This window comes from Geotrypetes seraphini, chromosome 7, assembly GCF_902459505.1.
Source record: "Geotrypetes seraphini chromosome 7, aGeoSer1.1, whole genome shotgun sequence".
Taxonomy (NCBI): domain Eukaryota; kingdom Metazoa; phylum Chordata; class Amphibia; order Gymnophiona; family Dermophiidae; genus Geotrypetes; species Geotrypetes seraphini.
This window is the reverse complement of record NC_047090.1, coordinates 29,109,310-29,136,613: the sequence shown is the minus strand read 5'-3', so window position 1 is coordinate 29,136,613 and position 27,304 is coordinate 29,109,310. Positions and strand designations below refer to the sequence as shown.

General features: G+C 45.3%; 1 protein-coding gene across 2 annotated transcripts in view; it reads right to left on the bottom strand.

Moving 5' to 3' along the window:
- Positions 1-27,304, bottom strand: part of FGD6 (FYVE, RhoGEF and PH domain containing 6) — a 183,758-nt gene that overhangs the window by 118,468 nt on the left and 37,986 nt on the right. For both annotated transcript variants that reach the window (XM_033953297.1, XM_033953296.1), the window contains exon 2: positions 1,126-3,508. In XM_033953297.1, coding sequence (XP_033809188.1) covers positions 1,126-3,508 — 2,383 coding nt within the window. The remainder of the gene's footprint in view (positions 1-1,125; positions 3,509-27,304) is intronic.

Genomic DNA, 27,304 nt, shown 5'->3' with positions numbered 1-27,304 from the left:
TGTCTCCGTTGTATGCAACTAGATCTCATGCATATTCATTTTGGAAATCCTGAATCTGACTTGGCGAGGACCAAGGTTGGTCACCTCGGGTTTAGCTCATCTACCGAATCCCCAGCTATAATTGTCACCGCATGTCACTGCATGTCACAGTGAAGTAGCAATACTTAGTGGCTGGATTAAGATCCTTTGATTACAAGGTTCCAAAACAAACACATGTGGGTTGCCCCTGACTAAGGACAGTTACTACAAGGATTGGGCTGCCCGACATGGAAAGCTTATAAAACATCAGTGAATAAACCACCCATATAGCTGGTGGTGCCCAACCTCAACTCTGGTTGTAACCGAGAAGGAAATCCAAAGAGACTCCCAGGCCTTTCTTTCTCAACACCCACTCCGCCCTCTCCCCCCCCCCCCCCAAAAAAAAAAAAAAAAAAAAATCTTCCAGTGCAATGACAAGATTTTCCTGGCATGATTTTCTTTTCCTGCACAACTGTTTCCCTTGTAAAAGTTGCAGGAAACCAAAACCTAGCCCTGAAATACAAAGAGGCAAGCATGTATCTGCTCATCACAATGACCCAAAAAAACAAAGCTACACTTTACGTGCCACTGCTTGATTCATCACTTTGATTGCTGAATGAGAGAAGACACCTGTAGAAAGCGCTCTATACCCTTCTAACATCCTGAAAGGAATCGCAGCTTCCTATCCAACCCAAAGGGTCAAACGAGCTCCTGTGTCTGACCTTAATTACAGATAATTCAATTTACGAGTTGCATGAGTGAAATCCAAACTCAGCTTAAGCAAAGCTCAGTCTATTCTGCATGGAAAAAACCCCAATATCCATATATTTTTACCAAAACGTTCTAGGCCCAGTTCATCAAAAATACTAACAAAAATAACCCATATCTCTCCCCCCCCCCCTAAGATTATATCAAAATCAAATGTGTACCGAGTCAGACTTCTGATGAAGTAACATGTATACAACAAAAAATGGTGTGTATATATACACACACAGTATGTTAATAAAGTACAGACCTCTGGGAGGTACTTAAGAATCTCAATTTTCATTCCAACATATAGAATTATGCCAGGTTTTGATTGACTGTTTATTAACTCATCAGTATTACCTGCTGTATATGTTGCATTGTCCATAGATTCTACAGCTCCTCTTGGCTTCACAGGGGTCTTCCACCTCATATATGCTGGAGTCGCAGTCCGTGACATTACTGGTATTCTGCCATTCATAACATGGATATTTATCAGCAGTCAGAGCAAAAGGCAAGTTTTCGTATTCTCGAATTTCTTCATAGTGTTGAACATTTTCATATTCTGGGGTTGAATTAGTCATAAGAGCATTCGACGGTATCTCTGGTGGCTTTTTTCCTGAGAATAACTGCTCTTCGTCCAAAGACCCTGACCTTTGGCAGTTTGGGGTTTCTAGCTCATTTCTGTGCTTTGATTTTTTCTTTTGCAATGTTGGGCTAGAAGAATCGGCAGAGTTCGCTTTGGCAGGTTTTTGTTTCCTGTCGCCTGCCGAGGATGCCAAGCTGAAACTATGGTTTATCCCACTCCCTTCTGCAGATGAAACACTGGTAGCAGTGCCACTGTCCACCGATTGGCTACCCTTAGCCAAAAACCTCTGAAAATCACTTTTCATTATGCATACAGACAGCTTCATGTTTAGTAACTTCTTTAAAGAGCTTTTCTTTGGACAGTCTTTGGCAGGCCTTTCCACTCTTTCAATATCAACTGAAGACAATGATTTTGCTCTAGGCTTGATGACAATGGTTGAAGGTTCACTATTTGAAGCAGCCTTTAAGCACTCTGGACTGCCTGAAAATGGCAATATTGGATGAGGTAATTTCCAGACAGGCTTTTCTGATGTCCTTTTTGGAAAGTCACAATTTGATGACATCACATGCTCTTTGGCCGACAGATGCCTAAAGCGAGTCCTATTCAGATTTCCTTCACTACTCGTTTCCTCACTGGAAACATAAGAACACTTTTCAACCAGTTCCTCAGATGCAGACTTCTTCAGCAGTCCAGCTGCAGGCAAGCTATGTCTTTGGGGTTTCTTGGGTATAGTCCTTGGAAAACTGTCAAGTTTTATAGAATCCTTTTTCTCGGCAGAGGCATCTGTGCCATCAGAGGCAGGCAAGTGTTGGTCATATGTTAACTTAAGTTCCTTAGGCAAACTCATAGATAGAGAGCTACATCTCAAAAAGCTGGTACTTTTCTTCATAGCACCTGCATTTGAATATTCTCCCGTTTTATCTGTCAACTTTGCTAGGCCAAAGTCTGTTTCTAAGGCAAAATCAACATCGTCAACCAAACTAGAAGATGTGTGAACAGTGGCCGAGGAAACTGCCTGGGAGTCCAAACACAATTGTTCACCATGGTTAGAACATTCATTCTTTGAAACATAATCCAAATTTTCTAAATGCTGCTCATGATAGGAAACACTCTCCTCGAGTATATGGATTTTTGCAAATTTCTTTGAATCGCAGCTGTAAGGTTCACTGGAATTAGCCTCTGAACTGGCAGGTTCACTATGTCCTTCTCCCAGAGTGTCTATGCAGTCTTGACGGAGCAGATATGCAGCACGCCAATTCCTGGGCTTTGGAGCTGGAAGCGCTTTTGCGGAAGGCTCTACATATGGGCTCGAAGAACACAATATCTTAACATCACTTGCTAGAAACATCGCATTATCTATGCTGCCATTTTTCAAACTACCTTGGTCTAAAGAGCAAATAGAGCAATCTTTTGATTCCTCCAATTCATTTTCAGCTACCCTGTCGAGACTGTCTCTTTGTTTGTCTCTAGATTCCTCAGAGCTGGACAAAGACTTGTCAGAATCTGTAAATTCCATGTCAATTCTTTTATAATTGTAACATCCATTAGCTGCTGTTTTGTGTTCTGTGTGATTGCCGTTAGAAAGTACATCCACTCTTGAAACAGTTGGAATCTGGTCTCCGAAACAGTTGTCTTTTGATACCGCTGGACTGGTACGTAGGATCTTTTCACTAGGATTATCGTGTTTTTTCCTCATTTCTACAAGTACCGAATGCTGGCACATTCTACTGTTTTCCAAGCGTTCAAGTTTTTCTAGCTGGTCAAAACCAGTTTGAGTTTTAGCCCATGCCTCGTCATTTTCAAGCTTATGACTGCACTCTGCCCTGCCTAAGCAGGTTGGAATAATAAATGCAGGGTTTTCACATCCTACTACCGGTGCTCCATTTCTGCAATTCATGGTGTCCAAGTTTATAGAACCATTTCCTTGATGTTCTTCCAAAGCCTTGATGCCATTTCCTATGCATGGTGAAGACCTCGATTCAGAGAGAGAAGAATTTTTGAGAACCTTCGGCTTAGGTGCAATGACTGGTTTTGGTTTCTTTGATGTTGGCGCAAGGTTAGCACACGATAGATCTGGCTTGGGTGCAATGGGTGGAGGGATCGGCCTGTGGCCCATGGCAAATTTTGGTTTGGGCGCCAATGGAGGCTTCTTAGTTTCTAGAAAGAAAAAAAAAAATAGAAAGAAATTTTAAGTCAAACAAAAACTTCTCTCTTTAAACAAAACTTCAACATTATTATACACATTCCTCATTTTCCTTTCCACATCTCTTCCCTTTTCATATACTTATATTCCCACTTCAAATCGATTGCCTGGGCGACTTAAGAGAAGTCTTTTTGACAAATTTGGAAGTTGAAATGGATAAATACCAGTACTGATATTTTGATGAATTATGATAAGTTGCAGCTGATGAGCCAAGAGCCAATGAAGAAGTTAGTGGCTGATATTTTTGCTCAACGGGGAGGCTTGTTTCCCTTAGGAGTGCCGCTTCCGATGGCTCTTTATGGAATTTAACAAAATAGATTAGTCTTCAAAATGGCTACTGATGTGTATTTTAATGAGCTCTATATTGGTCAGTTTGGAAGCTAATTGACCATGTTTAAGTGACCTAAAAATATGGCATCACCGTACCTAAAGAAGGATATGGCGACACTCGAGAGGGTTCAGAAGAGAGTGACACGTTTGATAAAAGGTATGGAAAACCTTTCATACGCTGAAAGATTGGAGAGACTGAGGCTCTTTTCGCTGGAGAAGACTTAGAGGGGATATGATAGAGACTTACAAGATCACGAAGGGCATAGAGAAAGTGGAGAGGGACAGATTCTTCAAACTTTCAACAACTACAAGAACGAGAGGGCATTTGAAAAAATTGAAAGGGGACAGATTCAGAACCAATGCTAGGAAGTTCTTTTTCACCCAACGGGTGGTGGACACCTGGAACGTGCTTCCAGAGGGAGTGATAGGACAAGGTATGGTATTGGAGTTCAAGAAGGGATTGGACAATTTTCTGAAGGAAAAGGGGATAGAAGGGTATAGATAGAGGGCTACTACACAGGTCCTGGACCTGATGGGCCGCCGCGTGAGCGGACTGCTGGGCATGATGGACCTCAGGTCTGACCAAGCAGAGGCACTGCTTATGTTCTTAAATCCAGCCCTGTCAAAATGCGCATTTTGTTGAAACCTCCAGTAAACAGAGGCAGATACAACCTACATGGTACAAAGTTAACACAACATTTTTCTTTTGCAAATGTTAATACATTATTAGTATTTGGACACCCTTCAAGTCAGTACTTTGTAACACCACCCTTGATGAAAATAACAGCTTCTGAACCTTTCCTGTAGCCAGCTAAGAGACCTTACTTTTGAAATTCTCCCCCCTCTTCCCCCCCCCACTCTTCCTTGCAGAGCCCTCCTAGCTCAGAAATATATTTAGGTCTCCTTGAACACACTGCACATTTAAGATCTCCCCAAAGATTTTCAACATTCAATGCTGAAAACCATGAAGGCCATCTTTACTTCCTTTAAGTCAGTGGTTCTCAACCCTTTCCTGGGGACCTCCCAGCCAGTCGGGGTTTCAAGATATCCCTAATGAATATGCATAAGAGAGATTTGCATACCTGTCACTTCCATTATATGCAAATCTCTCTCATGCATATTCATTAGGGATATCTTGAAACCCCGACTGGCTGGGGGGTTCCCAGGACAGGGTTCAGAACCACTGCTCTAAGTATTTCATGGATGATTTTGAAGGATGTTTTGAATGGTTGTCTTGGTGAAATATCCAACACATTTCTTCACCCACTGTGGGACACTAGCTTCTAAGGTGGAATATGAGATCTAATAAACTGTATTAAGAAATATTTATAGCGGAATCCATTCCACCTACACAATATTTCCTGTGTCACTGGCTGTCATATACCACCGACAACACAGTGGATTCCCCTCCACCCTGCTTAAAAATTGGCAAGGTGTTCTTTTCATAAAATGTGGCATCCAATTCTCAGGGTATACTGGCAAAACTTTTAATACTAATACTTTTTCTTTTTCCTCTAGTCATTTAAATTTTTCAGGCTTCAGCGGTGTTGCTCAAAGCTTATTGCTATGAGATTCCCACACCCACCTCGTCATCATTCATATTTCTCATTTTAGCTTTCTAAATTCTTAACTTAAACATCAGTCAGCTCCACCACCATTTCTTAAGCAACTAGAGATTCTCAATGCAAACTTTATATCTTTAAAGTATTTTGTTTGTCAGCTAGGGGGAGTATGTCCGACGTGTTTTGCCAAATAAAAGGGGCATTTTCAAGGCCTTTCCCCTATAAAAAGGATGGAGATAATTGCTTTCTTACCCTTAATTAACTATCTTACCCATCTGGTACACAACCCTCACACCCACCTTTTTCTGCCGTAGACCACTACTGTGTTTCCCCAAAAATAAGATAGTGTTTTATATTAATTTGGGGCCCAAAAAACACACTAGATCTTATTTTTGGGGTAGATCTTATTTTTTTCATGTACAATGATCATCTCTCCCTTCCTTTCCTCTTTCCTTTCTCTCCCCCACATGTGCAACACCTTTCCTCCCCTCTCACCCATCCCCTTTTGCCTTCCCTCTGCAATTTCTATCCCTCCCTCCCACCCCCCTGTGCAGCAGAACCCTTGTACTGTGCACAGCATCTTTCTATCCCTCCCTCCCCTCGTGCAGCAGAACCCTTGCCCAGCTTCTATCCCTCCCTTCTGTGCAACTGCAGTAAAACCCTTGAGCAGCCCTCCCTGCCGTGCAGCCAAACCCTCGCTAACCATCACATCCTTCCATCTCTCCCTGCCATCCAAACCCTGCTGACCGTGAGACCTACATACCTTCCTCCACAGAGCAGTGTCGGCAGCACGCTAAACAGGCTGCTTCGTGGCCTTCTCTCGCTGGGGCTTTCCATGCGCTGCGTTGCTGATGACATCATCAGTGATGTGGCAGATGGAATACCCTGGTGGGAGAAGGCCGCGAAGCAGCCTGTTTAGTGTGCTGCTGATGCTACTCTGTGGAGGGAAGTAGTAGGTCTCGCGGTCAGAGGGTCGGCGGGGTTCGGACGGGAGGAAAAGATGGAAAGATGGGAGAGTCAGCGTGGGTTTGGCTGCACGGTGGGGGCAGAGGCAGGGGGGTGTGGTGCTGCCAGCAAATCCAGGGACTAGGGCTTATTTTCGGGGTAGGGCTTATATTAAGACCTATCCTGAAAATCATGCTAGGGCTTATTTTTGGGGTAGATCTTATTTTCAGGGAAATACGGTATATGCCCCCGCAGTTCTGGACATGCAATGGTTTCAGTGCATTCACAAAGCACTTATAAACTCCCTTTTATGACATCACCTTTCAACCCAGCAATCATAGACATTCCTGGTCTAGATTAGTGACAGCCATTCGATCTCAAGATTTAACCCAAACGGGGTCACCATACTCAAAGTGAAAAATCCACTGGGTGTGTGAATCTCATAGCAATGAAAGAAAACCTAGCTTCGAGTGACACCGCTGAAGCCTGAAAAGTTTAAATGTCTAGAGGAAAAGGAAAAAAGTATTAAAAGATTATTATTATATCTTGAGAATTGAAATTGGTATTGTGAGACTCTTGGGATAAAGAATTGAAGTATATATTATATGCTGATTTAAATCCTTTCCTCTCCAAGCGTATCAAGGTTTTCTTTAATGCTTTAGACCAGTGTTTTTCAACCTTTTTACACCTATGGACCGCAGAAATAAAATAATTATTCTGAGGACTGGCATCGGTCCGTGGACCGGTAGTTGAGGAACACTGGGCTAAGTCGTGGGCCAGACCCCGCCCATCTCTACCCAATCTCCACCCCAGACCCCGCCCCCATAATAGTACTAATTGCACCTTGCACGTCCCGTGCCTCATCTGGAAGCCTTCCCTCTGACGTTGCAACGTCAGAGAGAAGGCTTCCGGTTCAGGCGCAGGATGCCCGTAGGAGCCCCTGCCCGTGGCTTTGTGCACTGAATCAGTTAGGAAGAGGGAGCTGGCTCGAAGATAACGCCGCATCGATTGCACTGTGGACCGGCGGTTGAAGAACACTGTGTTGGGCCTGATGCACGTGCTGGCCCTGTGGACCGGCAGGAAATTTCTGTGGACCGGCACTGGTCCATGGACCAGTGGTTGAAGAACACTGCTTTAGACAAATCACTTTTTTGATGGAGATTACAGAAAAATTTTCCTTCCAAGAACTCATATTTTGTAAACAAACAATGTTACACTAAAAACATGGATTTTTAAGAAATTCCTAGCAGGGGTCCAAAGAAATTCAGACTAATAATACAAGTCACAAGAAATAAAGACAATGTTAATGGCCAGCTGCCAGACTGTGTGTATAATTTGATCACTTTATGTAGCATATATAATTCTTTGTATTTAAAGCTATACAAAATTCTGTGTAAACTAGTTTTTTCCGCATCGACATCAGTCAGAGTTGTCACACCTCTGGGATTTACCCCCTCTTTTGCAAAGGTGCGTTAGCTGTTTTAGCTAAATTAAATCCTATGGATGCATCAGCACGCGTTGGCATTTAGCACGTGCTAATTTTTAGCGTGCGATAAAACGGCTAAACGCACCTTAGTAGAAGGACCTATTAGTTTTGTTCAGCAAGAGAATGCTACTTTAGCTATTATTCAGCAGAGCTCCTGAATTATGCTTCCATCCCGGGCTATGATGTCATTTCCTCCCTCTACAATTCTAATTAATGTGGATTCAGAAGAACATGACATGACATCTTTTCCAGCGAGTAATCATTTTTTTTTATATAGTTGGGGGGGGGTGTTAAAAAAATGATCGGCCCCAGGTGTCAAATATAAAAGTATGCCACTGGCATACTTTTGAGAAAGATTTTTGCTCAAATTCTCCTGTTTTTACCTTATTTGTTCTTACCTCTTGCTATTGTCCCTGACTGTCGTTTTGTGTCTAGTATTGTTAATTGTACAGCACACATTTCCCTGTTGTGTTTATTTTATTGTTGTTTTTTTAAATAATTTCCCTTTGATTTTTATCTATTGTTAACCGCTTTGATTTGACTTGTTTTTGTTAATAATGGCGGTATATCAAATAAAGTAACTAACTGTTCACCTGACCAAGGGGTCCTTTTACTAAGGCACACTAGCTGGTTTAGAGAGCGCTAAAAATTAGCTAAATTCTAACGCGACCATTATAGCCTATGGACATGTTAGAACACGTTAGCATTTAACGCACGCTAAATCAGCTAGCGTGTCTAAGAAAAAGGACCTCCTAACGAAGGCCTAATACACTTCTCCTTCGTTATTCATAGAAACATAGAAATAGACGGCAGATAAGGGCCAAGGCCCATCTAGTCTGCCCACCCCAATGACCCTCCCCTACCTTTCTCTGTGAATAGATCCCATTTGGCCTTAAAATCAGGCACGCTGCTGGCCTCAATCACCTGAAGTGGAAGACTATTCCAGCGATCAACCACCCTTTCAGTGAAAAAGAATTTCCTGGTGTCCCCGTGCAGTTTCCCGCCCCTGATTTTCCACGGATGCCCACTTGTTGCCGCGGGACCCTTGAAAAAGAAGATATCTTCTTCCACCTCGATGCGGCCCGTGAGATACTTGAATGTCTCAATCATGTCACCCCTCTCTCTGCGTTCCTCGAGTGAGTACAGCTGCAACTTATCCAGCCGTTCCTCGTACGGGAGATCCTTGAGTCCCGAGACCATCCGGGTGGCCATTCTCTGGACCGACTCCAGTCTCGGCACATCCTTACGGTAATGTAGCCTCCAAAATTGCACACAGTATTCCAGGTGGGGCCTCACCATGGATCTATACGGGGGATAGTGGCAGAGCCGGACCACGAATGGCGAAAAACCGCGAATATCCAGCTCTGACCCATCCCCGCCTCCCTTCCACCTTCCCCTGGCATCCCGGCCTTACCTGGTGGTCTAGCTGGTTTTTGGGGTAGGAGCGATCTCTCAAGAGACTACGGGAACTCCCCACAGCCATTTCCTAATGGCTATCAGCACGGGGCAGGAGCGTAGGAAGATCGCTCCTGCCCCGAAAACCAGCTAGACCACCAGGTAAGGCCGGGATGCCGGGAGGAAGACAAAAATATGGGGGGGGTTTCCTTTCCCCCCCCCCCCGAAAAAAAAATTGCGATTATGTGAAACCGCGAGTAGGGAAACCACGAATGGGGAGAGGGAAGTGTACAGCTTTATTAACTACTTGAAAAAAAAAATAAATAAATAACATTGAATGACCTGAAAGAGTGTCCAGATTTATAAATAAATAGTACATATGACAGGTGCAATTTTTAAAAACTAAGCAAATGGATTTGTAGAAAGATATTTTGTGAACTTGTACCAAGTAGTCTACAGCAGCTTGTGTGTGCTGCGGCGAGATTCAGGGTGTGCCACAAGAGATAGGAGTCTGTCACTGCTGGCACCGGCGCCTCTCCTCCCCTCTGGCCCCCGGCGTGCCGGAATTTTAAGGTTACCAGATGGAGAGATGTCCAAAACCCGGCACTTTGGGTTTTGAAAGGCCCCCGAGCTCAAGGCTGTGCCTGGAGGACCGCCGAGCATGAGCGGGCATTGACATGACGATGTCATGCACACACGCTTGACGTCATTGGCCAACATCTGCACATGCTCGGAGGCCCTCTCAATGCGGCCCCAAGTTTAGTATGTCGTGGCTGAAAAAAGTTTAGCAGACACTGGATGAAATGAAACATGCAATCTGAATGGGGGTACTTAAAACCTTTGCACACCATGTATGCCCTAGTCAGCTTCAGAAATCATATGAAGCTTAGGATTAGAGAATAACACGGGGACAAAATTCATCACCGTTCCCGTCCCCGTGGATAACCGTGGGAAATAATCCCATGCCATTTTCTAGTGTCTATTTCAACCTCAGTCCTTCTTCAAAGCAAAGCTTGCGGGTCAGTGGTTATGGCCATTCATACTCTGATTCTTATGTGAGCCAAGGATAATGAAGCCATTGTGACATCACTGATGTGATTGGCTCTTAGGCACTGGTGGAATGAGGCATTATGACATCACAATATCTGCTCTGGATACCAGAGACTGTCATTCTGTAGTGTCTGTTTCAACCTCAGTCCTTCTACACCAGCATTCTTCAAAGCAAAGCTTGAGGGTCAGTGGTTGTGGCCATTCATACTCTGATTCTTATGTGAGCCAAGGATAATGAAGCCATTGTGACATCACTGATGTGATTGGCTCTTAGGCACTGGTGGAATGAGGCATTATGACATCACAATATCTGCTCTGGATACCAGAGACTGTCATTCTGTAGTGTCTGTTTCAACCTCGGTCCTTCTACACCAGCATTCTTCAAAGCAAAGCTTGAGGGTCAGTGGTTGTGGCCATTCATACTCTGATTCTTCCCTCTCTCCTTAAAGAATGACATGAAGATGGTTTACCGCAGGGACAGGAACAGTGATGAATTTTGTCACCATGTCATTCTCTACTTAGGATCCCTTTTACTAAGCTGTAGTAGGTGCTACCGTGCACTTAACACGGCTTAAAATGGCCTACTGTGGGCAGTATAAAATTTTGAAACTATGCATGCAAACTGTGTGCTAATATTTAAAAATTTTTTCGTGCGAAAGGCGTATTTGGGGGCAGAGAGTTTCTACACCAGTTAGCACATCTACATTATCGTGAGCTAACTAGCATGTGAGCCCTTAGAGACAGATTCTCAAAAAAAAAAAGTCGCCCAAAGTTAGGTGCCGAGCCTGCTGGCCCTTAAGTGATAATTGATCGCACCATTAAACTGGATTAAAAACAGATTTTTTAAAAATTAGACGTCACTAGGCGCCCTCCGGGACTGGTGCATTATGACTTCAAAGCCCAGAAGTGGGTTGTTTAGGGGCAGTGCCGGACTTCAGCATCACTAGACGCCGCTCGCAGCGATTCTACAAGGACACTAGGCGCTGGAAATGTAGTAGGCCTATAAAAACCTGGCCTACTTTTCTGGCACCCGAGGTCTTTGCTAGCCACAATTCTGTAAGCTGCGCCTGTCGGCAATTAACATATGGCAGGCGCCACTTTTTCCTTTGTCTTTATTTTGCTTTCTACCCCGACTAGATCCTAAATAGGAATACACAGTACAGTAAACCCTAATAAACATAAAGGCAACATCAGTTGACAACAGACACCAGAAACGTAGGCCAGGCACTTTTCGACACAGACTACGATTCTCAAAACAGTGCCATATTTTAAGTAATATGCAACCAGCGTCATTTTTCAGGCGCCGTTTTGAGAAGCCGGGTCTTAGTGCATGGGAAAGACACGCGTAAGTACACGTTAAAGCCCCTTTTAACCCAACTTAGTGAAAGGGCTCCTCAGTTTGTTAGTCATCGTAAGTGCGCCAGTTACTTCTCCCCTCCCATCCAACAGCATGTGGCACAATCAGCCCTTACCAATCCCAAATTAAAGGTCTCCTGCTTTGTGGCCAGCCTTAAACTACATCTTGTCTTCATAAGAATAGCCTTACTGGGTCAGACCAATGGTCATAGAAACATAGAAGATGACGGCAAAAAAGGGCTACAGCCCATCAAGTCTGCCCACTCTGCTTACCCACCCCCTGTCTATGCCCTAATGACCCAATTTCCTTATCTTGACCCTTGTAGGGATCCCACATGGGTATCCCATTTATTCTTAAAGTCTAGCATGCTGTCTGCCTCAATCACCTGCACTGGAAGCTTGTTCCAATGATCAACCACTCTCTCTGTGAAGAAATACTTTCTGGTGTCACCATGAAATTTTCCGCCCCTGAGTTTGAGCGGGTGCCCTCTTGTGGCCGAGGGTCCCTTGAGAAAGAAAATATCATCTTCCACTTCGACACGTCCCGTGAGGTACTTAAATGTTTCGATCATGTCTCCCCTCTCCCTACGTTCCTCAAGAGTGTACAGCTGCAATTTGTTCAGTCTCTCTTCGTACGAGAAACCCTTGAGCCCCGAGATCATCCTGGTGGCCGTCCGTTGAACCGATTCAATTCTGCGCACATCTTTACTGTAATGTGGCCTCCAGAATTGCACACAGTACTCCAGATGAGATCTCATCATGGCCCTGTACAACGGCATTATGACTTCAGGCTTTCGGCTGACGAAACTTCTATTGATACAACCCAATATCTGCCTTGCCTTAGATGAAGCCTTCTCCACTTGATTGGCAGTTTTCATGTCTGCACTGATGATTACTCCTAAATCTCGTTCTGCTGAAGTCCTAGTTAAAGTTTCTCCATTCAAGAAGTACGTCCTGCATGGATTTCCGCTTCCGAGGTGCATGACCTTACATTTCTTAGCATTGAAGCCTAGCTGCCAGGTTGAGGACCAACTTTCCAATGTAAGCAGGTCCTGCGCCATATAATTCTGTAAACTGCATTCACTTACTATATTACATAGTTTGGCGTCATCGGCGAATAGTGTTATTTTACCTTGAAGCCCTTGAGTCAGATCCCCTATGAATATGTTGAAAAGGAGTGGACCCAGGACCGAGCCCTGCGGCACTCCACTGGTCACCTCCGATGTTTTAGAGAGGGTACCATTAACCACCACCCTCTGAAGTCTGCCACTCAGCCAATCATTGACCCATGCAGTTAGTGTCTCTCCTAACCCCATCGATTCCATCTTGCTTAGCAGCCTGCGGTGTGGGACACTGTCAAAAGCTCTACTGAAGTCCAGGTACACGACGTCCAAAGACTCTCCCAAGTCCAACTTTCTTGTTACCCAGTCAAAAAAGCTGATGAGATTGGATTGGCAGGACCTACCCTTGGTGAATCCATGCTGACTGGGATCCCGAAGATTCCCTTCATTCAAGATCGTGTCCAATTTGCTTTTAATTAGTGTTTCCATGAGTTTGCACACTATTGATGTGAGACTCACCGGTCTATAATTCGCAGCCTCTGCCCTGCAACCCTTTTTATGCAGAGGAACGACATTAGCTAATTTCCAGTCCAGGGGAACTTTCCCCTTACTTAGGGAGAGATTGAATAGTTCAGCCAACGGTTTCGCCAGGACATCGCTCAATTCTCTGAGCACTCTTGGGTGCAAATTGTCTGGTCCCATGGCTTTGTTCATCTTGAGTCTTGCCAGTTCACTGTAAACTTCACCTGGTGTGAACTCAAAATTATGAAACGGGTCCATCAAGTCCAGTAGCCCGTTCTCACGATGGCCAATCCAGGTCACCAGGACCTGGCCAAAACCCAAGAAGTAGCAACATTCCATGCTACCGATCCAGGGCAAGCAGTGGCTTCCCCATGCCTTTCTCAATAACAAGCTATGGATTTTTTTCCTCCAGGAACTTGTCCAACCTTTCTTAAAACCAGCTACGCTATCCGCTCTTACCACATCCTCTGGCAACGCATTCCAGAGCTTAACTATTCTCTGACTGAAAAAAATTTCCTCCTATTAGTTTTAAAAGTATTTCCCTGTAACTTCGAGTGTCTCCTAGTCTTTGTAATTTTTGATGGAGTGAAAAATCGATCCACTTCTACCCGTTCTACTCCACTCAGGGTTTTGTAGACTTCAACCATATCTCCCTTCAGCTGTCTCTTTTCCAAGCTTCTCTTTATCTGCTTACAAAACAATAATACACAGGGGGGAGAAGCAGATCAAAGTCCATATCTCTGTCCTCTGCTGAGCTAGAAAATTGGGCAATCTGTGCACAGCTTCCTCACTGCAAAATTTCAGACTGGATGACATCCACATTACAGGGATATTTCTTCCCTGTTTGCTTAAGGCAGAATTAAAAAAAACAAAAAACAACCAATTAAAAAGAAGTGTTCAGATCTAGGGGGTTTTGATGAATGTACTGGCAGACACAACCAGTAGCACTCCACGACCACAGCAAATATAGACAGGACCCCGACAGCAGCATGCACGTAATCTCTCCACACGTGATCAATTTCTGCAAGATGCATGAAATGAAAAACAGCATTCCTGCATCATTAGAAACTTCTCTAGAAAGGCAGACTGCCAGGCAGATTTTTGCAGGCAATGTGCACCTGCAAGCTGACCAGGGTCTACATGAAATCTAAAATTGGGCCTGCACCCGATGAGGTTGTAATTAAGCACGGAATTGAAATTTCCTCCAGGGTTTACTTGCTAGGAAAGAAGTACACTCGCCATGTACTTCCTCCCCCCCCCCCCCCAATAATTTCTAAGGAATTGGAGATACAGGGAGCGTATACGGTGAGTAAATTTATTTCCTAGCAAATGAACCGTCCTCTCCCATCCAAGCGCAGTTCTCTCATCTTCCACTGCTCACCCCACTGACTGCTCTTCCCCCCTCTCATCTCCTCCCAAAAGCCTTGCTGCTGCTGCTGCCGCCACCTCAGAGTGAAGATGGGGACCCATCTGAAGGTGAACTCACTGCTGTTGCCCCTTGGTCCTAGAGCTATCTACTTGCCTCATGTAATATCTTTATTATAGTATTGATTGTTTCTAAGCTGGCTGAAGGCTTCAGAGCTCATACTGCACCAGTCTATTTGGCACAGTATAGTCCTTCCCTGGGCCCTTAAATTCAGAACTGGTACTAGTAATCCCAGTACATCTCGGCCAGCCCAGTGGCAGTATTGTATACGGTCATGCAGTCAGTCTCTAGTTTGAGCTTCAAGTCAACTACCACAGAGGCAGTGCTCACAGTTCAAGGGAAACGTCAAGGTCACTCAGGGCGACAATACCCATTGGTCAGAATTAAGGCCCATGATTGCAGAGGTCTAATGGGTATCTTGGGGCATGGCTTCTAAGCAAGGGCTGCTGCTGAGATGACCTATACTAAATATGGCTTTTGGGGGGAGGAGAGTTAAAGGGGAAAGATATCTTCAAATAATTTAGTAAAACCACCTGATCCCAAGAGCTGAAGGCCTAGAAAAGGGGTTGGCAACCTGTGGCTCGTGAGGCCATGTGGCTGCAGCTCTCCAAGCCCCGACCCTTTGATCTTCCTCCCAACCCCATGATTCCACCCCCACATCCCCCAGGTCTACCAAGGTAACCTGGTGGTCCAGCGGGGTTCTTCATGGCAGGAGCTCGGCCCTCTCGCTCCTGCCTCCTCACGGCTGCTTTCTAAAATGGCTGCAGTGACCTCTTGCGGTACTGCAGGAAAAGCCGTAGGCAGCCGAAAAAAGATCATGGCAGCCATTTTAGAAGGCAGTCGCAAGAGGGCTGCGCTCACAAAGACCCCCCCCCATTGGACCACCAGGTATCTCAGTAAGGGTTCATAGACAACAACGCGAAAGACAAAGGCACACGCCGACAACTGAGCGCAAGACGGAGGCGTGCGCCAAAGAAAATTACAGTTTTTAGGGGCTCCGACGGGGGGTTTTGTTGGGGAGCCCCCCCAGTTTACTTAATAGAGATTGCGCCGGCGTTGTGGGGGATTTGGGGGGTTGTAACCCTCCACATTTTACTGTAAACTTAACTTTTTCCCTAAAAACAGGGAAAAAGTGAAGTTTTCAGTAAAATGTGGGGGGTTATAACCCCCCACAATGCCCCCACAACGCGGCGCGATCTCTATTAAGTAAAGTGGGGGGAGGTTCCCCCCATGCCCCCCCCCCCCGTCGGAGCCATAAAAACATAAATTTTGTGCGGCGCACACCTCCACGCTGCGCTCAATTGTCTGGGCGCGCCTTTGTCCCGGCGCGCTTTTGACCCGACACCCTCAGTAAGCCAGGGGGGAGGGGGGAAATTATGGGGTTGGGAGGGAGATTAAAGGGTTGGGGCCTGGAGAGGGGAGATAATCTTGGCAATGGGATGGGGGAGGTGCAGAGACCTGCAAGGGGTTGGAGGGAAGAAAGAGGGGAGAGAAGCTAGACCTTGGGGAAGGAAGAGAGAGTGAGAGACCTGGAATATCTTAAAACTCCTTTCTCTTTGCAAATCTTGGGTTCAATTTTTAGGATAAATTGGCTCTTTGCTTTAAAACGGTTGACAACCCCTGGACTAGAGGAAGCAACTGATACAAGGAGAGGTTGAGACACAGCAGCAAAGTTAAGCGACAATTATGGATTCAATGTTTGTAAACCGCTTTGCTACTATTTGTAAAAGGTGATATATAAAGGCTAATAAACCATAATGTTTAGCTTAACATACAATTATGTCACGTCTCAGAACTGATGATCCAAGCTACTATTTAAGAGATACGAGGGCTGCTTATTGCTCCCGAGAGGAAACAAGTGCACCCTTCTCAGGACTAGACACAGGGTGTTAAGCTTCTTTAAGAAAGTTTGCCCAGTGAAAATTAACATTTCAAATTACAAATACAGGAAAAACGAGAGATAGTAAAGTCTGACTTTTGATTATGCAGCACAAACTTAACTCTACGTCTAGACTTGAGGATGGGATATGGGATAAAAAAAACTTCACCAACGATGATCACGGCTACAAACCAGACCAGACAGGATATAGCTCAGAAAATCAATTCAACAGACCTGCAAAGCAATGGTTGCTGTGGAATGTAAACACCCCACCATCATACTCAATCATAATCCTGAAGGGTAAAAATGCAATTTTATAAATTCACTTTAAAAGTGGCATAAGAACATAAGAAGTTGCCACCACTGGGTCAGACCATTGGTCCATCGCGCCCAGCGGTCCGCTCTCGCGGCGGCCCGTCAGGTCTATGACCTGTAATGTGGTTCCTGCCCATTTCTGTAACTTACCTCTTCTTTTTATCTGTAACCCTCAATCCCCTTTTCTTTTAGGAACTTGTCCAAACCTTCCTTGAAACCCTGCAATGTGCCTCTGGGCTATCACAACCTCCGGAAGCGCGTTCCATGTGTCCACCACCCTCTGGGTAAAAAAGAACCTCCTAGCATTTGTTCTAAACCTGTCCCCTCTCAATTTCTCCGAGTGACCCCTTGTGTTAGTGGTTCCCCACAGTCTGAAAAATCTGTCCCTGTCCACTTTCTCTATGCCCCTCAGGATTTTGAAGGTTTCTATCATGTCTCCTCTAAGTCTCCGCTTTTCCAGGGAGAAGAGCCCCAGCATCTTCAACCTGTCAGCATACGAAAAGTTTTCCATACCTTTTATCATTTTAGTTGCTCTCCTCTGGACCCCCTCGAGTACTGCCATGTCCTTCTTGAGGTACGGCGACCAGTACTGGACACAGTACTCCAGATGTGGGCGCACCATTGCACGATACAGCAGCATGATGACTTCCTTCGTCCTGGTCGTGATACCCTTTTTAATGATACCCAACATTCTGTTCGCTTTCTTTGAGGCCGTTGCGCACTGAGTTGATGCTTTCAATGTTGTGTCCACCATCACCCCCAGGTCTCTTTCAAGGTTGCTTACCCCTAGCAATGATCCCCCATTTTGTAGCTGAACATCGGGTTCTTTTTCCCTACATGCATGACCTTACACTTCTCTATATTAAAACTCATTTGCTATTTTTTTGCCCACTCTTCCAGTCTTGTTAGGTCTCTTTGCAGGACCTCACAGTCTTCCGCGTTTCTAACCCTGCTGCAAAGCTTGGTGTCATCAGCAAATTTGATAACCTCACATGTCGTCCCCGTCTCCAGGTCGTTGATGAATATATTGAACAGGATTGGTCCCAGCACCGACCCCTGCGGAACTCCACTCGTGACCCATTGCCAGTCTGAGTAATGGCCCTTTACTCCAACCCTCTGCTTCCTGCCTGCCAGCCAGTGTTTGATCCATCGGTGGATATCCCCCTGCACCCCGTGGCTCCACAGCTTCTTAAGTAGTCTTTTGTGAGGTACCTTATCGAAGGCTTTTTGGAAGTCAAGGTAAATGATGTCTATGGATTCCCCTTTATCCACCTGGTTGTTTATTCCTTCAAAGAAATACAGTAAGTTCATGAGGCACGACCTTCCCTTGCAGAAGCCGTGCTGGCTCGCCTTCAGTTGTCCATTGCCTTCTATGTATTCGCAGATTGTGTCTTTGACTAGAGCTTCCATCATCTTTCCCGGAACCGAAGTCAAGCTCACCGGCCTGTAGTTTCCCAAGTCACCCCTTGATCCCTTCTTAAAGAGGGGCGTGACATTGGCTATTTTCCAGTCTTCTGGGATCTCCCCAGTTTTTAAGGATAGGTTGCATATTTGGCTTAGTGTATCCGCTATTTCGTTTCTCAGTTCTTTTAATACCCTTGGGTGGATGCCGTCCGGACCTGGTGATTTGTCGCTCTTCAGTCTGTCTATCTTTCTGAGAACATCCTCTTTGTTTACCTCTAGTTGGACTAGCTTCTCATCAGGGTCTCCGTTTATGTGCTCCTCGGGTTCTGGGATATTGGATGTGTCCTCTCTCGTGAAGACTGACGAGAAGAACTGTCAGCTATCTCTTTTTCCTCCTTTACCACTCCCTTCCTGTCTCCATCGTCTAAAAGTCCCACTTCCTCCCTGGCTGGTTGTTTCCCCTTCACATACCTGAAGAATGGTTTGAAGTTTCTTGCTTCCCCCGCCAGCCTCTCCTCATATTCTCTTTTTGCTTTCCTAACCTCTCGGTGACAGTCCTTTTGGTGCCTTTTGTGTTCCTTCTGGTTGTCCTTTGTTTGGTCCTTTTTCCATTTTCTAAATGATGTTTTCTTGTCTCTTATCAGAGGAAAAGGTCCTGCTGGGGCTGCCTGCGAGTGGTCCTGTTTTGAACGTTGCCACCTGCTGACCGGCTGCCACATCGGGTAAGAAAGGGAGAGGGTTCGTGGCTCAGGATTGCTGCCTGCTTTGGGGCTTAAGGGAGGGTGAGGGCTTTGTGGCTCAGGACCGCTGCCACGCTAGTATTTTGGGGGCAGGATGGAGGGGGGTTTGCAGTTCAGCTGCTTTGGGGCTTGGGTGCTTGAGGAAGGAAGGATTTGCATCTCAGGACCGCACCTGCGCTGGTGCTTTGGATTGGGACAGAGGTGGGTAGGTTTGCAGCTCAGGACCACTGCCACTTCGGGGAACATTTTTTTGTCAGCAATTTTTTTGCCAGTTGGGTGAGAGCGCTAGTTAACCAAGTACCAGTTTACTGAGATTATACTTTATATAAGGAGTCAGAGTTAATGTACCGAGTCCACAGCCCTGATTAAAACAACAAAAAAACTGCAAAGATTTCAACATACCGTATATACTCGAATATAGGTCGATCCAAGTAAAATCTAATCTAATCTAATCTTCCATTTGTGAGTCGCACATACCTATACAGGCTCAAGGCAACAGATCAAAGCGGAAGGGGAAAGTAGTAGGGGAAGGGGGCATGGAGAAGCAAGAGGAGGGACATAGAAGTAGGGGGTGCTATACAGAAACTACGACAATTATTAGTCAAAGAGGTGAAAAAAGTAGGAAAAAAAGGTTGACTCAAATATAAGACGGGGGGGGGGGGGTTAATATTCATGTGTCCTGTCAGGATCTTTGCCCTGCCCCCCTCCCTCTCCTGCCAGGCTCTGCACCCAGCCCCCCTCTGCACCCAGCCCCCAGCCCCCCCGATGTCCTGCAAGCCTCCCCCCCGGGCCTGTCAAATGACCTGTTAGGCTGGAACAGGAGATATCCTTCCCATCTCCTGTGATGGCCGACTCTTGTCAATTTTTTTTAACCCCCCTCCTCCTACCTCTTTGAATCGCTGGTGGTCCAGCGGCGTACCAGCAGGATCGAGCTTTCCACATTCCTGCCCCTTACCGAGCCCCTCCCTGAATGGCCACCTCAAATTCTCGTGGCCCAGTGTACCGGGCATCAGCGAGCTTTTGCACTCCTGCACGGTGCTGAGCCGCTTGCTGAATGGCTAACCCGAGTTCTCGCAGCAGCCATTCAGCGAGCGGCTCAGCACAGGGCAGGAGTGCGGAAAGCTCACTCCTGCCTGGTACACCGCTGGACCACCAGGGATTCAAAGAGTACACGGGGAGGCAGGAGGGAAGTAAAAAAAAAAAAAAAAAAAATTGGCAGAGTTGGTCGGGACAGGAGATGGGAGGGATCCCTCCTGTCTCGGCCCATCTCACCAGGCCATACGGCAGGCTCAGCAGAGGCCTGCAATAAGTCCAGGAGGAGAGTGGGTAGACGATGACCCAGATATAAGTTTTGTTCGACTTGTTACTTTATAGAGGCTCTAAGTGAATCCTGAAAAGAGATTTTTTAAAACAATCACAAGAAGCGGCATGAAGGAACAGGAAACATTTTTATTTGCAACTTTTGAAAACAAACACTACTACTTCATTCCGTATGGATAAGATAACAGCGGGATCTGGACAGACCCTATCGTCGTTCCACATCCACCCCTACTCCTTCACTCATTGCCCCCAATAACTAATAAATTCAACAGACTCAATCATGGGAAATAGCCGCAGCTCTATTTATGGTTCAACAATACCAAATAAAATTAACATTGCATATATTAACATCCATTAACAAATTAACATCTATTAACAACATTAGCAAGCTCCTCCCGACATATTTGCAACATATTTGCCCCCGACCCCGCCACAAACAGCAAGAGTCTGAGGGCTGGCATGACCTCATGCCCCTTTAACCGGGTCACCTGACATCCAAGGCACAGCTCCCAGCCGTCCCACCGCTCATCGCCAGATAAGCCCCAGCACCCAGTAGCTCAGGAGACCCGCCCTCCCGAGCTACCAAATGACCAATCAAACACGGGCAGGCAGGGAAAAAAGCCGCCCTGAAGGACCCCGGAAGGAGCTGAGTCCGGCCTTATAACCTCGCCCCCCACCCCTCACCACACACACACACACGATCTACAACTCCCCTGTCCAATTCCCTTCCTGCCTTTCAGCACAAACATCCCCTGCTCTATCCTTCCTAATCTAATACTGCCCAGAACCCCCCCCCCCCTCCAACTTGCCTCAACGGGTGATACACGGGCCTCCCAGCCCCGTGTTACCCTACGCCCATCGAGACAAGCTCTCGGGCTACATTTTCCTCTAAACATGAAAGTTAAATGAAAATAAAGAAATACAAAGAGTGAAAATTAAACAGGCCCCCACAGAAATTGTCATGTGAAAAGGCCTTGGGAATTCTAAAATCAGAGTCACTATGAGTCATCATTCTCATTTCGCCATCCTCGTCCAATCCACCATCCTCTCTAGACTGGACTACTGCAACTCCATCTATATAAGCCTAACTAAGAAAAACCTCCATAGACTTCAGCTAATTCAGAACGCCGCAGCCAAGCTTATTTTCGCAAAAGGCAAGTTCGACCACGTTTCCCCACTCCTCTTCAAGCTTCATTGGCTCCCAGTATACTCCAGAGTCCTCTATAAATGTGCCTGCATAGCCTTCAAGATTCTACATGGCGTCCTCCCTCCCGTTATCCCACTCTTCTGGAATTCCTCAAACCCGCTCTCGACTAGATCCTCCCAAAAACTGAAACTATCTTTCCCTTCTATAAAAGGTATATCCCGCGCAGGTAAACTTGGAACATCCCTCCCCTTTAGAACCACAGAACTCTGGAACAACCTTTCATCCCCGCTCAGAAATTCTAGCTCCTTCCAATCCTTCCGCAAACACTTGAAAACTTGGCTCTTTTCAAAAATCTAATCACCTCCCGTGCTCTAGTATCCTGTCCCCCTCTATCTCCTCAGTCCCTCTCCTATATCCTTTCTTTGTAGTTCCTTTCCTTTCAACCTCTGTAAACCGTGCCGAGCTCTGCGCATGCGGAGATGGTGCGGTATACAAACCTAAGGTTTAGTTTAGTTTAGTTTAGTATGATGGGCAGGTTTCAGAATCAACACAAGAGGAAGCTCGAGAATGATAATGAAGAGGTGAACACAAATACCGCATTTGCTGGTGTATAAGATGCACTTTTTTCCCTTCAAAATACGCTTAAAATATGGGGTGCGTCTTATACAATTGAGAGGGGACAGGTTTAGAACAAATGCTAGGAAGTTCTTTTTTACCCAGAAGGTGATTGACACATGGAACGCGCTTCCGGAGGTTGTGATAGGCCAGAGCACATTACAGGGGTTCAAGGAAGGTTTAGATAGGTTCCTAAAAGATAAGGGGATTGAGGGGGTACAGATAGAAGTTGAGGTAGGTTATAGAAATGGTCAGGAACCACTTCACAGGTCATAGACCTGATGGGCCGCCGCGGGAGCGGACCGCTGGGCGCAATGGACCTTTGGTCTGACCCAGTGGAGACAGCTTCTTATGTTCTTATGCACTGGTAATCAGGATTATGAGTTGAAATTTCAGTCAGTCTAAAACTTCTGGTTTATATTAATATATCGTCACGTTGTTTCTGCACTCTCTCAGACGTCTCACATGTTCACGCGTCATGATGTTTCTGCGCTTTCTTGGACTTAAAAGGTACCCAACTACAGTGTTCCCCAATTACATTTTTTTGTAGACATAAATAACTATAAAATTAGTACAGTAAATTATGGAAATTCATGAAAAAATGTAGAAAATTATTTTTCTTATAAATGTGTATAAAAAAAGGCAAATACGATATATTTCTTTCAAGTACTGTTCTGCCCTAAATCTAAACACTTATATGACCATGAATGCACACGCTGCATATGTAAAGAAAGCAGAACAAGCGATTTATCATTTAGCAGAATCTGCAAACTCGGTGCATGGGAGCGTAGACAGAAGGAAGGGTGGATACAGATCCCATGAGAGAAAATCTCTTCCAGTTCCCATGAGTCAGCAAAACATGAAAGCCACTAGGCTTCCTGTGGATCAGAAACAAAAGAGTACAGTCAGACCACAGCCCCACACTAATTTCAAGTCAGTCAGGCAATACCTTATAGAAATTAGCACACACCGGCTTCCTTAGTCAGCAGAATGCTCTCTGTGAGTTTACTCTCAAGTTACTGAATCTGCAGCTGAATTTTGGGAAGAGGTTCCCGCCTGCTGCCACAATTGCTGTCCACAGCACTCCACCGACTGTTTATTACCAAGCGTGGGCGAGATAAATGTTAAGCCTTCAGTAGATCGCTTACAGTCTGTGCCTAGCCAGAAAAGTATTAATCTAAACTAAATCTTAAGCTTATAGACCATGTCTTCTCTATAAAAATAGAGCTCGATTCTGGTTACAGTAAAATTAATAAAGGAAAAAGAGGTTTACTTTAAAATAAAGAATAGAGGAAAGAGAGGTTTTACAATTTTGAAAATAACCAGGTTTTTCAGATGTTTATGAAATGTTTGAAGACAGCCAAAATCCCGCAACTGTAACGGAAAATTATTCCATAGATCAGTTATTTTGACGCATAAAGATTTCCCCAATTTGCCAATAGAGGCAATGCCCTGGTAGAGGAGAAAAGGGTCCCAGATCAGGTGAGCTGGGCAGGGCTGTGGAGTCGGTAGATAAATGTTCCGACTCCGACTCTTCAGTTTTTTGTACTTCAGACTCCGACTCCGACTCCAGGTACCCGAAATTTCCTCCGACTTCGACTCCTCGACTCCGACTCCCGACTCCACAGCACTGGTTAATTTTCAGATCGTTAAAATGGAATGTCAAGTTGAGAGAAATGAGCATTTTTGACACCACCTTCTTTTTGCTTTTAATCAAGGTTCTAAGGCCGCAGAAGCTGCTCGCAACATTTGTGCTGTGTATATAGTGGGTGCTATAGCTGAAAGAATCGCTCGTGATTGGTATGCCAAGTTCAAAAATGGAGTCGGTAGATAAATGTTCCAACTCCGACTCCTCAGTTTTTTGTACTTCTGACTCCGACTCCAGGTACCCGAAATTTCCTCCAACTCCGACTCCACAGCCCTGGAGCTGGGAGTGGGGGCATTACTGGAAAAAGGCGAGAATTCATACAGCAGGTAAAAAAGTGACACAAGGATCCCGAGGGCTCCTTTTACAAAGGTGCGTGAGGGCCTTAACGCGCAGAATAGCTCACGCTAAAATGCCACGCGCGATAGCCACTATCGCCTCCTCTTGAGCAGGCGGTAGTTTTTCGGGTAGCGCGCGCTAATCCAGAGTGTGAGCTAAAAACGCTAGGGCACCTTTGTAAAAGGAGCCTTTAGTGAATATGCTCAATACAATTTCCAATTAAGTCACCTAAACAAAAATATATTTCCTACATAAATGGAGTCCTCCTAAAAAAAACCCCACAACAACAACCTACCTGAAGAACTGATTAAGAACATAAGAATAGTCAATGGTCCATTAAACACAGGAGCCCGTTCTCATGGTGGCAAATCCAGGTCCACTAGTACCTGGCCAAAACCCAAGGAGTAGCAACATTCCATGCTACCGATCCAGGGCAAGCAGTGGCTTCCCCCATGTCTTTCTCAATAACAGACTATGGACTTTTCCTCCAGGAAATTATCTAACCCTTTCTTAAAACCAGCTTTCAAAATCCTACATGGTATCCTCCCTCCCTTTAGCCCTCTTTCTTGGAATTCCTCAAACCCTAATACCACCAGATCCTCCCACAAATTAAAACTATCCTTCCCCTCGCTAAAAGGCATTTCCCACACAGGAAAGCTAGGGACCTCCCTCCACTTCAAAATCACTGAGCTCTGGAACAGCCTTAACTCCCCTCTTCGGAACTTGAGCTCTCTCCAAGTTTTCCGCAAACATCTGAAAACCTGGCTTTTCTCAAAAATGTAAGTCTCCCTCCAAATTAGGAATCAAGGAAACTCTTATCTTGGCATCCCAAGTCCTCTAAATTTTCTTCACACTTCTACCTCTAACCCTCTGTTGTAGTTCCTTCCTATTTCTTCTCTGTAAACCGCGCCGAGCTCTACGAACATGGAGATGATGCGGTATACAAACCTAAGGATTGGATTAGATTAGATTAGCTGCGCTATCCGCTCTTACCACAACTTGTGGCAATGCGTTCCAGAGCTTAACTATTCTCTAAGTGAAAAAAAATTTCCTCCAATTGGTTTTAAAAGTATTTCCCTATAACTTTATTGAATGTCTCCTAGTCTTTGTAATTTTTGACGGAGTGAAAAATCGATCCACTTGTACCCGTTCTACTCCACTCGGGATTTTGTAGACTTCAATCATATCTCCCCTCAGCTGTCTCTTTTCCAAGCTGAAGAGCCCTAACCGTTTTAGTCTTTCCTCGTACAAGAGGAGTTCCATCCCCTTTACCATGTTGGTCGCTCTTTGAGCCTTTCCTAGTTCCGCTATATCTTTCTTGAGATAAGGTGACCAGAACTGAACGTAATTCTCCAGGTGAGGTCGCATCATGGAGCAATACAGAGGCATTATAACAGTCTCAGTCTTATTAACCATCTCTTTTTTAATAATTCCTAGCATCCTGTTTGTTTTTTTGACTGCCACCGCACATTAAGCGGAAGGTTTCATCATACTAAAAACTGTGGCACAAAGTTACCCTACTCCAAAGTAGAAGGAACATTGTGTTCGTATTTGCCCAGGGCCAGTGCAAAAGTATTGATTTGCATCTCAAGGAGGCAGTGCATGCAAATCCATCTCATACATATTCATTGTAGATATCCTGAAAACCTGACCTGGCTCTGGCTCTCGAGGACTGGAATTGCCTACCCCTGCCCTAGGCAAATATTCAATCATGCATCTATTTCCGTTTACTTGGATTTTGCTCACACCTCTTTTTCCCCCCCCCCCCCTCCCCAGCAATAGCTCAAGGTGAATTACATTCAGGTACAGTAGGGATTTCCCTGTCCCTGGAGGACTCATACACTAACCTTTTTTAGGAAATTCCTTTTCCCAGAAAGGATGACGGATGCCTAGAATGTCCTTCCGAGGGAGGTGGCGGAGAAGAAAATGGTGATGGAATTCAAAAAAGCGTGGGGTAAACACAGAGGATCTCTAATTAGAACACAAATAGTATAAATTAAAGAACTAAGGCTGGTATTGGACAGACCTGTAACGAAAAATGCCTGTACCTTGGTGTGGTATATAGACCTCCAAGACAACAGGAAGACAAAGATATGGAATTAATCGATGACGTAGAGAACACCACTTTGCGTGGGGACACAGTACTGTTAGGGGACTTCAACATGCCCGATGCAGATTGGAACACACTCTCTGAGACTACATGTGGCAGCAGAAGAATATTAACTTCCATAAAGGGTGCATGACTCAAACAATTGGTATTGGAGCCCACTAGAGACCAGGCGTTACTGGACCTGGTACTCACCAACAGAGACAGCGTCTCGGAGGTCTCGGTGGGCGATACGCTGGCCTCCAGCGACCATAACATAGTATGGCTTAACCTCAAGAAAGGTTTCTCTAGATCAAACACAGCGACGAGGGTCCTCAACTTTAGAGGCACAGACTTCAACCGCATGGGAGATTTTGTCCATCGGGAGATGCACAACCAAGCAAAAACAGACAATGTGGAGGCTACGTGGTCAACTCTGAAATCCATCCTGCACGAAGCAACAAATTGCTATATAAAAACAGTAAGAAAACGTCGGAGAAACAAAAGACCCCAGTGGTTCAGTACTGAAATTTCGGATCTCGTTAAAGAGAAGAAAAAAAGCATTTATTGCCTATAAACATTTAGGGAAGTGGGAGGCGAAAGAAGACTATCTGTACAGGTCTAAAGCTGTCAAAAAGGCAGTCAGAGAGGCCAAGCTCCGAATAGAGGAGAATCTAGCACGGAACATTAAGAAAGGGGATAAATCCTTCTTTAGTTATATTAGTGACAGGAAAAGAAACAAAGACAATCGGATGGGAAATATGCAGAAACGGATTCCACTAAGGCAGAACTACTTAATGAATACTTCAGCTCAGTCTTCACCTGTGAGGCGCCGGGAGCTGGTCCTCAGCTACGGACAAGGGAAAACCAGAAAGACCCGTTTCATGATTTCGAGTTTATGCCCAGTAGCGTCTACTGCGAACTTTCAAGACTTTTCATGAGTGCTGACCCCCCCCAGGTGGTCCCTACCATCTGGTAACTATGATTTGGGTTATTCTTCCCAATGTGCATCACTTTGCATTTGGCCACATTAAATTGCATCTGCCACTTTGACACCCAGTCTTCAATTTCCAATTGCACAGTAAGGAACCAGATTCAGATTCAATGGGAGAGGAGAGGTTTTTGCC